The sequence below is a fragment of the Schistocerca nitens genome, chromosome 2, assembly GCF_023898315.1.
Source record: "Schistocerca nitens isolate TAMUIC-IGC-003100 chromosome 2, iqSchNite1.1, whole genome shotgun sequence".
NCBI lineage: Eukaryota > Metazoa > Arthropoda > Insecta > Orthoptera > Acrididae > Schistocerca > Schistocerca nitens.
In genome coordinates this window covers 400,303,958-400,316,485 of record NC_064615.1, presented here as the reverse complement: position 1 = coordinate 400,316,485, position 12,528 = coordinate 400,303,958, and the positions used below count along the sequence as shown (strand labels likewise).

Here is a 12,528-nt window from a genome sequence, read left to right as displayed (position 1 = left end):
TACGTTAAAGTAGTGTTGCCATACTTTTCGCGGGATACATCGACCCATACGATGTAAGATAGTGTGAGATTTTGCACGCATTACCGAATAATTCCACTTTTCTTTTATGACTAGGATTGGACGCAAGGGCTATTTTCCCTGAACATTTTCTTCATTTGAGACAAAATAGTTTCTCTCAACGATGCACACGCTTCCGAAGTTTTTTGTTTTGTGTTGTTTCTAGGCCGGTGCTACGCGCAAGAGTGAGAACTGTACAAAAGTGGGTTTATAAAAAGGGATGTTTTATTTAGTTATCTCTTGAGTAGGATGTCGTTTCTTTGCTTCTTGGGTGGTACAGAGTAAACTGAACTGCGGGACAGAACATCGATAGTGGAGATAGTTGCACATGTGATATATGTATTCCTCTTTTCGCTGGCAGTTGTTGCAGACTGCTGCGAAATGTCTGTCCTGGCGCCTACTGCATGTAGTGACGTTTGAAAAATAATTAAAGGCAGTAATTGTACCAAGCAGGCAGTGTAGAAAGAAGTATGATAGAACTCTTCGTCAATTATGGCAAGAAAGAACGGAAGGATTGCAAATTCGTCTCCTCAACGAAGAACGACTATTTTGAATACTTTGAAAGAAGAAAACTGAAAAGCCGGAAGGACGCAGCTATACATGTAAGGGGAACAGACCAATCCTAAGTGGGGCAGAATTCAACCTCTCGTTTGGTCCCAGTACTGGACTGAAGTTTAAACTGGGCAGCACTTCAACCCATTCAAAGACCGAACACCATACACTTGCTCTCTGGAGTAATAGGCCTGTCTGAGGACATAAATCTGTAGAGAAGTATAAAGTTTGAAATAGCGAACTTTAACTGTGGCCAGTTATCTGAACGACAACGACTGATTGTCAAAATTGTATATTCAGTTTGCAAAGACACGTGAAGTTCGATCTCGGTTCAAAATTTGTTAACAATGCACCAACGGTACAGAGATCTGTAACAAAATTTTCCATGTTTCTCTTTTGTGAAACATTTTGTGGACCGAAGAGTTATATGACAATCAAGTATTTAGAATCTTCTAGATGATCGTATGGAGTTAGTGGCATTAACTTCAAAAATGACGTTTACATAACAACTTTCTTTACGTGGCCATCCTCCACAGCAAGCACAGAAATATTTGTTTTGTAAATGAAAGTGCCTTGTCTTGCTTCACTGTGTGTTATTTTCACAGATGAGTTTCGCCTTTTTTCACTTTGAGGCGTCATTAGTGGGAAGTATGCTACATATGTGATACACTTCTATTTTGATATGTCTTATTCGTAAATTACAAAACAGTTCACTTCTCATTATTTATGTAATTAAGGGATTATTTACGTTTCTTCCTGCATGTTTCGTAAATAGAGTGGTAGTGCAACCCCCATGTTACCGATGCCAACTAAAAACAGGAAGAACCGAAAGTAATCACTTATTTACATAAAACGCGAGAAGTGAACTGTTTTATAATCTGCGAATAATACATATCAAATCAAAACTGTATCATAACTGTATCATTATATATCCCACTGATGATGATTTAAAGTGAAAAAAGGCGAAACGCGCCTGGGAAAATAAAACACAGTGTAGGACATTTTTATTTACAAAAAATATGAAGGTATCGTAGTTTTGGTGCAATTGCAGCAATAGTCTTCACACACTTGGTGCGAAGTCTTTTTTTGTGAACGCCTGTATGAAAGGATCCAAGATTTTCATTTATGTCAACTATCTTTGATTCGGTAGTGCATTTTCTATCATTATTATTTTCGGATTTTTACTTAGCAATACAGGCTGTGCGAGACAAGGAGTCAGATCACAAAATTGATTTAATGTCAGTAAATAACCATCATTGAAGAAAGGTCTTGCGGCGGTGCCGATACATTGATAAGTTCAAAACTGAACATAACCCAGTACAATTAGCCCACTATTTTAAACCAAAATGTAAATTATAACTGTGAGGGCATAAACAATTACTGCCTCACTTCGCACTTTCACATCATTTTCAGAGAACAAAGAAGTCTTAAAAATTTGTCATTTACCCACTTAAATCTGTAACTGTATTTTAGCTTCTGGAGGATATGACTCTAATGAGCAGAGTTGTGTGTAAAATTCGTCTCGTTAGGCCATTGATATTTGAGATTCATTTTTTAGGCTCAGATAGATTGTTCTTGAACCAAAATGGACAACGGATATTTAAAGTCAACATGAAATGGATCTCAATGGAAAACTTATTGACATCGCTGGCGAGAAATAATTGTGAAGACAGAAAGTCGGGCATGATTCTGTCAGATTCGTAATAGCGAAGAAAAAGTGCGTTTGCTGTATGTAATATAACTTAACATTTAACACATTCAGTTTCTGAGATATGAGTATTCAGTATACACAAATGAAGAAAAATGAGAAATGTTCGGGCATTTAATAGTGCAGTACCTATGGTACCATACTCTAGACACGGAAGTGCGTTGACAGAGGTACAGAGTAGGACCTGTGCATTGCAATGACTACCGTTAGATGTGGTACGTCGGCTTGCCACAATTATGTATTCTTACGAAGTCACTCGTGAATCACGACGAATGCCTGGCTTAATAGTAGAAAACGCACACTTGCGCGCGCGCGCGCGCGCGCACACACACACACACACACACACACACACACACACACACAGAAGGAAAATTACGAGATTCCTAGGCAGAATGCGTAGGCGGTTTTCCACTCCCACTTAGAATGATGTGACAGAGTAGCGACGGGAACGCCATCTCATCGCAGAAATGTAGCGTGTTTACAATCTGTGCAGTGAAAGAAGAGGCCAGACTGTTGAAGAACGCTTGACGCGGCTGCTTCGTGTGTCTGCCACAGCAAACACCTCGGTGTTGATGCAGCTCTGTAGACGAGAATTGTTATTAGTCTTGTGCTTCCGTACATAGCACCATGAGCAGCAGAAATCTGGCAACAACGCAGACAGCTGCCAGGGAAGTTCTTATATTGTGCTAAGTATAGACGGAGTATTGCCTACGGGAGGCGGTACCTGCAAAAGCGAGAATAACGCGAAAGACGGCAATGGGGTCATTAGAGACAGAGCTCAGGCTTGAACACGGCAAATAGGAAGAAAGAAACTGGTGTGTCCTTTTCTAAAGGGAACATACTGGCATTCATCGTGGGGGAAACCCCAAGAAGAAACACAGAAGTAGGGATTTAGAACGTGGAGTTCTTAATGTTGGGTTACAATAACGCTATTGCAGATTAGGAAATGAAACACTTAAAGTAGTAAAGGAGTTTTACTATTTGGGTAGCAAAATAACTGATGATGGTCGAAGTAGAGAGGATATAAAATGTAGATTGGCAATGGCAAGGAAAGCGTTTCTGAAGAAGAAAAATTTGTTAACATCGAGGATAGATTTAAATCTCAGGAAGTCGTTTCTGAAAGTATTTTTATGGAGTGTAGCCATGCATGGAAGTGAAACGTGGACGATAAATAGTTTAGGCAAAAAGAGAAAAGAAGCTTTCGAAATGTGGTGCTACAGAAGAATGCTGAGGATTAGATGGGTAGATCACATACCTAATGAGGAGGTATTGAATAGAACTGGGGAGAAGAGGAGCTTGTGGCACAACTTGACTAGAAGAAGACATCGGTTGGTAGGACATGTTCTGATACATCGAGGGATCACCAATTTAGTATTGGAGGACAGCGTGGAGGGTAAAAATCGAAGAGGGAGACCAAGACATGAATACACTAAGCAGATTCAGAAGGATGTAGGCTGCAGTAGGTACTGGGAGATGATGAAGCTTGCACAGGATAGAATAGCATGGAGAGCTGCATCAAACCAGTCTAAGGACTGAAGACCACAACAACAACAACAAACATTGTTGTTTTAACAACAAAAAAGTATTAAACGGATCAGCAAAGGGTCTAGGTATCTACGCGGAAACTAGAATTATTTACGACCTTGTATAGTGTCAGTGTGTACTAGAAAATAATATGTGTAGATTGAAAAATTGTAGGTGACTTTAGTCGTTAATAGGCCAACACACAGTTTGTAATATGAAGCAGAAGCAGTTCATGAATATTAGGTCTGCTCTGGACAACACTTAATGTACGAGTTATATAGGGAAGAGGATATTTAAAGCCTCATATATCAATTGTACATCTTTCGTACAGCAGGAGACTCTGGGAGAGCATGCTTGTGAGACCAATAAATCGGTCGGCAGGTCGCTCCAGGTAATTTGTTTTAGAATAATCGGATTCTGTTTCCAGTGCATTCTGTGCTTTCCTGATGAAACCGTAGAGGTAGAGTCTGTCTTCCCTCGGAACATATAGGCCACCTTTCCGTAGTCCAGTACTTCACATTGTTACTACCTGAGTTGGTTCCAGTCCGCGTGACCTGCATTTGGCGAAATGCCTATCGATACGCCCAACCCGCAGCTGTCAGCGAGACGGGAGAGCTCTGAGGCCGTGGAGAGTCGCTTCAGCCGCAGCGGCGAGCCGCTAGCTGGTGACGGAGGCCGCCGAGGAGACCTGGAACTGCGGGAGGCGGCAGCGGTCCCGCAGCTCGCGCCAGCGGCCGAGCACTCGCGCCTCCAGCCTCTCGCGGTAGCGGTGCAGCGTGCGGTCCACCACCGACGGCGTCTTGACGCAGTCGTCGCCGCCGAACTCGCAGACGCGGTAGTGGTGCAGGATGGCGGCGTCGGCGGGCACGTTGAGCGTGCCGTGGCCGGGCGCCAGCTCCCACACGAAGTGGTTGCCCGCCTCGACCACCAGCTCGGGCCGGCACACGTACTTGGAGCGCTGCTTGTGCGGGTGCAGCTTGGCGCGCCGGCGCGTCTTGCGCAGCGTCAGCAGCGACGAGCCGGCGGCCGCCTCCGCGTCGTCCGGCCACTGCAGGTAGAAGAAGGCGTTCTGGAACGAGTAGGAGCCGGTGGCGCGCGTGTTGAGGCGCGTGCCCAGCCACCTGCAACACAACACACCCACACACTCCGTCAGGCTCCGTGTGCTCTGGCGTCTAGGCAAACCAGGCAAATCGCCACTGGCAACGGATGGTGGGATCTGTCAAACGCTGCCTGAGAAAAGTTTTAGGACAGTTGTAAGTAGGCTGTTTAGGTTTTTATGTTGGTAACGCCACGTAGCGCTCTGTATGAGAATCACTGGCTGTGCTGTGTGCAGTCTGTGGCTGGTTTGCATTGTTGTTCGCTATTGTAGTGTCGGGCAGTTGGCTGTTAACAGCGCGTAGCGTTGCGCAGTTGGAGGTGAGCCGCCAGCAGTGGTGGATGTGGGGAGAGAGATGGCTGAATTTTGAGAGCGGACGATCTGGACGTGTTTCCGTCAGAAAGAGTGAATTTGTAATACTGGATATCATGAACTGATATATATATATATATATATATATATATATATATATATATATATATATATATATATATATATATATATAGATGATGACTTTTGAACATTATTAAGGTAAATACATTATTTGTTCTCTATTAAAATCTTTCATTTGCTAACTATGCCTATCAGTAATTAATGCTTTCAGTAGTTAGAATCTTTTATTCAGCTGGCAGTATTGGCGCACGCTGTATTGCAGTAGTTTGAGTAACGAAGATTTTTGTGAGGTAAGTGATTTGTGAAAGGTATAGGTTAATGATAGTCAAGGCCATTCTTTTGTAGGGATTATTGAAAGTCAGATTGCGTTGCGCTAAAAATATTGTGTGTCAGTTTAGTGATGATCAGAGTAAGTAAAGAGAGAAATGTGTTAGTGCGTTTAGTTCTGCTCAGCTCTTTGAAAACCAAATAATGTAAGAAGTTTATCAGCACAGTCATTCATAAATTTTTCTAAGGGGACGTTTCACAGTCACAGTTGGACGAAGAAGGTCTCAACACAACCCTGGTCAGCATAGAAGCAGCACTAAACTCTAGACCAATTACGCAAGGGGGAGAGGAATCTGAGCCCTTGACGCCTGCACATTTCCTTGTAGGTGATAGACTCACAACACTACCTACTGGTCCAGAATCACCAGTTAGGAAGGACTTGTCCACGAAATTTCAACGGCTGCATAAGATGGTAGAACACTTCTGGAACAGGTGGAAGAAAGAATATCTGATCCTGCTCAAAAATTTCCATGAAACTCATCAACCAAGGCCAGGTTCAGGAAGACTCCAGCTGGGTGATGTCGTTCTTCTACAAGGGGATGTTCGTCCATGACACATGTGGAGGAAGGCGCGGATAGAAGATCTTCATGAAGGAAGAGATGGGAAAATACGAACTGTAACCTTACGAACTTCAGAAGAATCCATAATCTCACGTCCCGTTCAACTGGTCATTCCTCTAAAAGTTGACCAGGATGGGGAGGGTGTTGCAAGTTGATATTTGTAATTATAGACACTCTGGAAATATTGATTATCCTTGAATTAATGTTTTATATTCCATGATGTACGTTCCTTGGAGAGAAATAAATTAATGTTGTATTGGAATCACGGTGTTGTGTGTCCGTAATAGCAGGAGCGTGACCGATCTACGTGGTGTTCAGTCGGCGACGGCACGCGAAGGACTGTGCGAGTAAGCTATTCGCTACGCTGCGCAGATGGAGAGGCTGACACCTCGGCAGGGATGTAGTGCTAGCGCTACTGGGGCGCTTCACCTTCAGACTTGGTGGTTTGTGGAGGAATCTTCATGGAGGGCTGATGTTTCATGACAGTGTCCTTACGGTTCTTTTAAAAATATTGTAGATGAGAGAATAGTTAGAGGGACAGTAGAAGAAGCAGGAAAACGAACTGCCCAATTGGCTGGCTGATGTATTATTTAGTAATGACAGGTGAAAGGATAGTAGAAGAGACAGTGAGAGAGTGAGGAAAACGAACGGCCCATTGACTAACCGTCCTAACCGCCGTCTGCTTCACGTCTGCTGTGCAGCGAGCTACCTTAATTTGAGTATTAACTGTATTTTTCTTACTTGTCACTTCTTCTTCGGTGTTTTTTTTTTTTTTTTTTTTTTTGAAGCTTTATTTGTCGAGTGCTATTAATAGTGTTCCATAGACTTCGTGTCTGTTTTGAATACAGTCAGAGAGAGTCCCTTTAGTCAACCATAGTGCCAGTAGTGCTAGTGTTTGTTTTCAATACAGTCCAGAGACAGGTAGTGCTATTTTCATTGTTTTCTACAAGAAGTGTCTAGCAACCACAGTTTAGTCAACAATCAGCCGCCTTTAGTGAATTAGCAGTCAAGTTAAAAGTTGATTAACTCCCTACAGTAAATTGATTTCTTAGGATGGATAGGATGTGTGACTGCTGTGTACGGACGCAGGAGGAGCTGGCCACTGTTCGCGAACAGCTGAGCGTATTGATGGCCGGGGTCAGCCGTCTTCAGGCTGCTGCCTCGGAGTGTAGCGGCAGTGGGGAGTCTGGTGCGTCGCATAGTACACCCCAGGTGTTACATGCTTCACCCACTGTCCCTGCTGTCGAGACATCTTCGCGGGTACCGGGCGCGGTTGGGCCACCCTCTCCCCAAGGGGAGTGGCGGGTTCAGCGGCGCACGAGGCGGAGGGTCAATGTGGAGGCTGGCCGTGTAGCATCGCCCGCTCTGCCTGTGAGTGGACATGTGGCTGCTCCTTCAGCAAGGTCCGAGTAGGAACACGGGGGGAGGGGTTTATTAGTTATTGGGAGCTCCAACGTTAGACGGGTGATGGAGCCCCTTAGGGAAATAGCGGAAAGGTCGGGGAAGAAGGCCAGTGTTCACTCTGTCTGCTTGCCGGGTGGTCTCATCCGAGATGTAGAGGAGGCCCTACCGGCGGCGATAGAGAGCACTGGGTGCACCCGACTGCAAATTGTTGCTCATGTCGGCACCAATGACTCCTGCCGTCTGGGTTCAGAGGTCATCCTCAGTTCGTACAGGCGGTTGGCGGAATTGAAGGCGGAAAGCCTCGCTCGCGGGGTGGAATCAGAGCTAACTATTTGTAGTATCGTTCCCAGAACCGATCGCGGTCCTCTGGTTTGGAGCCGAGTGGAAGGCTTAAACCAGAGGCTCAGACGATTCTGCGGAGATCTGGGGTGCAAATTTCTCGACCTCCGCTATCGGGTGGAGAAACGTAGGGTCCCCCTGAATAGGTCAGGCGTGCACTACACGCCGGAAGCGGCTACAAGGGTAGCGGAGTACGTGTGGAGTGCACATGGGGTTTTTTTAGGTTAGAGAATTCCCTCCCTAGGCCCGACAAGACGCCTCCTGAGACGCGGCAAGGTAGGAGTAGGCAAAATGCAACAGGGAATAACAATATTAATGTGCTAATAGTAAACTGCAGGAGCGTCTATAGAAAGGTCCCAGAACTGCTCTCACTAATAAACGGTCACAACGCCCATATAGTACTAGGGACAGAAAGTTGGCTGAAACCAGATGTAAACAGTAATGAAATCCTAAACTCAGATTGGAATGTATACCGCAGAGACTGGCTGGCCAGTGAAGGGGGAGGTGTGTTTCTAGCGATAAGAAGTGCAATAGTATCGAAGGAAATTGACGGAGATCCGAAATGTGAAATAATTTGGGTGAAGGTCATGGTTAAAGCAGGCCCAGACATGGTAATTGGATGTCTCTATAGGCCCCCTGGCTCAGCAGCTGTTGTGGCTGAGCACCTGAAGGATAATTTGGATAATATTTCGAGTAGATTTCCCCACCATGTTATAGTTCTGGGTGGAGATTTAAATTTGCCAGATATAGACTGGGAGACTCAAACGTTCATAACGGGTGGCAGGGACAAAGAATCCAGTGAAATTTTTTTAAGTGCTTTATCTGAAAACTACCTTAAGCAGTTAAACAGAGAATCGACTCGTGGCGATAACATATTAGACCTTCTGGTGACAAACAGACCCGAACTATTTGAAACAGTTAACGCAGAACAGGGAATCAGCGATCATAAAGCGGTTACGGCATCGATGATTTCAGCCGTAAATAAAAATATTAAAAAAGGTAGTAAGATTTTTCTGTTTAGCAAAAGTGACAAAAGGCAGATTACAGAGTACCTGACGGCTCAACACAAAAGTTTTGTGTCAAGTACAGATAGTGTTGAGGATCAGTGGACAAAGTTCAAAACCATCGTCCAATATGCGTTAGATGAGTATGTGCCAAGCAAGATCGTAAGAGATGGAAAAGAGCCACCGTGGTACAACAACCGAGTTAGAAAACTGCTGCGGAAGCAAAGGGAACTTCACAGCAAACATAAACATAGCCTAAGCCTTGCAGACAAACAAAAATTACGCGAAGCGAAATGTAGTGTGAGGAGGGCTATGCGACAGGCGTTCATTGACTTAGAAAGTAAAGTTCTATGTACTGACTTGGCAGAAAATTCTAAGAAATTTTGGTCTTATGTCAAAGCGGTAGGTGGATCAAAACAAAATGTCCAGACACTCTGTGACGAAAATGGTACTGAAACAGAGGATGACAGACTAAAGGCCGAAATACTAAATGTCTTTTTCCAAAGCTGTTTCACAGAGGAAGAGTGCACTGTAGTTCCTTCTCTAGATTGTTGCACAGATGACAAAATGGTAGATATCGAAATAGACGACAGAGGGATAGAGAAACAAATCGCTCAAAAGAGGAAAGGCCGCTGGACCTGATGGGATACTAGTTCGATTTTACACAGAGTACGCGAAGGAACTTGCCCCCCTTCTTGCAGCGGTGTACCGTAGGTGTCTAGAAGAGCGTAGCGTTCCAAAGGATTGGAAAAGGGCACAGGTCATCCCCGTTTTCAAGAAGGGACGTCGAACAGATGTGCAGAACTATAGACCTATATCTCTAACGTCGATCAGTTGTAGAATTTTGGAACACGTATTATGTTCGAGTATAATGACTTTTTTGGACACTAGAAATCTACTCTGTAGGAATCAGCATGGGTTTCGAAAAAGACGGTCGTGCGAAACCCAGCTCGCGCTATTCGTCCACGAGACGGAGGGCCATTGACACGGGTTCACAGGTAGATGCTGTGTTTCTTGACTTCCGCAAGGCGTTCGATACAGTTCCCCACAGTCGTTTAATGAACAAAGTAAGAGCATATGGACTATCAGACCAATTGTGTGATTGGATTGTGAAGAGTTCCTAGATAACAGAACGCAGCATGTCATTCTCAATGGAGAGAAGTCTTCCGAAGTAAGAGTGATTTCAGGTGTGCCGCAGGGTAGTGTCATAGGACCGTTGCTATTCAAAATATACATAAATGACCTTGTGGATGACATCGGAAGTTCACTGAGGCTTTTTGCAGATGATGCTGTGGTGTATCGAGAGGTTGTAACAATGGAAAATTGTACTGAAATGCAGGAGGATCTGCAGCGAATTGACGCATGGTGCAGGGAATGGCAATTGAATCTCAATGTAGACAAGTGTAATGTGCTGCGAATACATAGAAAGATAGATACCTTATCATTTAGCTACAAAATAGCAGGTCAGCAACTGGAAGCAGTTAATTCCATAAATTATCTGGGAGTACGCATTAGGAGTGATTTAAAATGGAATGATCATATACAGTTGATCGTCGGTAAAGCAGATGCCAGACTGAGATTCATTGGAAGAATCCTAAGGAAATGCAATCCGAAAACAAAGGAAGTAGGTTACAGTACGCTTGTTCGCCCACTGCTTGAATACTGCTCAGCAGTGTGGGATCCGTACCAAATAGGGTTGATAGAAGAGATAGAGAAGATCCAACGGAGAGCAGCGCGCTTCGTTACAGGATCATTTAGTAATCGCGAAAGCGTTACGGAGATGATAGATAAACTCCAGTGGAAGACTCTGCGGGAGAGACGCTCAGTAGCTCGGTACGGGCTTTTGTTAAAGTTTCGAGAACATATCTTCACCGAAGAGTCAAGCAGTACATTGCTCCCTCCTACGTATATCTCGCGAAGAGACCATGAGGATAAAATCAGAGAGATTAGAGCCCACACAGAAGCATACCGACAATCCTTCTTTCCACGAACGATACGAGACTGGAATAGAAGGTAGAATCGATAGAGGTACTCAGGGTACCCTCCGCCACACACCGTCAGGTGGCTTGCGGAGTATAGATGTAGATGTAGATGTAGATGTAGACTAGCCGGTAGGTCATTGGTAAATGACAGAATAAAGGAAAGGAGGGGGGACAGTAAGAGATAAATGAAAACGAAAGGCCATTGTTCTGGCCTCATCTTCGTGGCGGCGTCGGTGACGACGATGGCAGACTGTCATGAGTTGGTGAAGTTGGAAGGGTGGGGGGTGGGGGGGGGGGAGCGAAAGAGAGAGGTCAGAGAGTGACAGACGGAGAAGTGAAACGGGAAGGGCCTGTAGTGATTAGGCTGACGGTGGGGGAGGACGTGAGGTGCGGGGGGGGGGGGGGGGGGAATGGATGGGATGACGTGGGAATGAAATGAAGCGATGATATGGAAAAAATGAAGTGACATGAAGGTGAGTCTAGCGTATACGTCATGGGGGGCGGAAGAGGAGGTCAGGGCAGCGGGTGGTGGCCAGACGGTAGACAGGGGTGCCAGGGAGAGGATTAGGGGATTCAGAGAGTGGCGGGTTTGCTGGTAGAAGGAAGCGGCTCCGGAAAGGATGCGGGAGTGAAGGAGTGGCACATCGGCCAGGATGTGGAGTTCGTGGGTAAGGAAGTCGTAAGGGAGGTGAAGGGCACGCCGGAGAGCCCGATTTTGAGGGGTTTGGAGTCGGCGGAGGTGGGTGGGGGCAGCATTGCCCCACACCACCGCCGCGTATTCAAGGATGGGACGAACAAGGGAGGTATACAGTCTGACAGCAAGATGGGTAGGGAGAGAAGAGGTGGGATTGACGAGGGGGTAGAGCAGGCATAGCCGCCCTGTCGCCTTTCGACGCAGAGCTATTCGCAGTTTGGCGGAAGTTGCCGAAGGCAGCCTACACTGCATCGCATTGCAGCCGGGTGCGCTGCTCCCACAGACAAGAGGAACTCACATGGATGCGAGTATGACGAGAAGTTACAATGTGCATAGGCTCGATTCTCCCCCTCTACGCCTCGCGTTGCGTTGTGACGCAGTTACACTTTTATTAAAGCAACATTGTTTTTGTACGTGTCGGTTGGTGTCGGGTCAGCGCGGCAGATTGCTAACCAATGGGGCCTGGGATCAATTTGTGACCGGTTCGGAAATTTTCTCCGCTCGAGGACTGGATGTTGTGTTGTCTTTATCATTATGCCGTCATAACTGATATGAAAATCGTCTGAATGGCGTCACATGACAAGTCTAAGCGTATGTAACTTCGTACCAGGGTACAGCTTGCCCCTAATGCATGTTCTGAATTGTCAAAACACAGTGTCGCACCTTCCACTGTTGAGGTGGTTGTATGGGAACGTCCCGAAAGCCAGTTTCGTAATTTTTAATTTTTAAAAGCTTTGTGGTTGAGAGGTGTCAATGGTGGTGAGCGGAGTTGCTGGATCGTAGATAACATATGTGCTCACGCAATCAATAGTTGCGTATGCACTAAAAAAATTATGTATTACCAACTGCTGTAATCGTCCTCATTGATGACGGAGAGGGTAGTGGTGG

The 12,528-nt window shown here is 45.4% G+C and overlaps 1 protein-coding gene across 1 annotated transcript in view; it reads right to left on the bottom strand.

Moving 5' to 3' along the window:
- Window positions 1-4,499: 4,499 nt before the first annotated feature.
- LOC126235049 (uncharacterized) overlaps window positions 4,500-12,528 on the bottom strand; it is a 127,421-nt gene continuing 119,392 nt past the window's right edge. Inside the window, exon 6 of the mRNA XM_049943785.1 lies at window positions 4,500-4,962. Coding sequence (XP_049799742.1) covers window positions 4,500-4,962 — 463 coding nt within the window. The remainder of the gene's footprint in view (window positions 4,963-12,528) is intronic.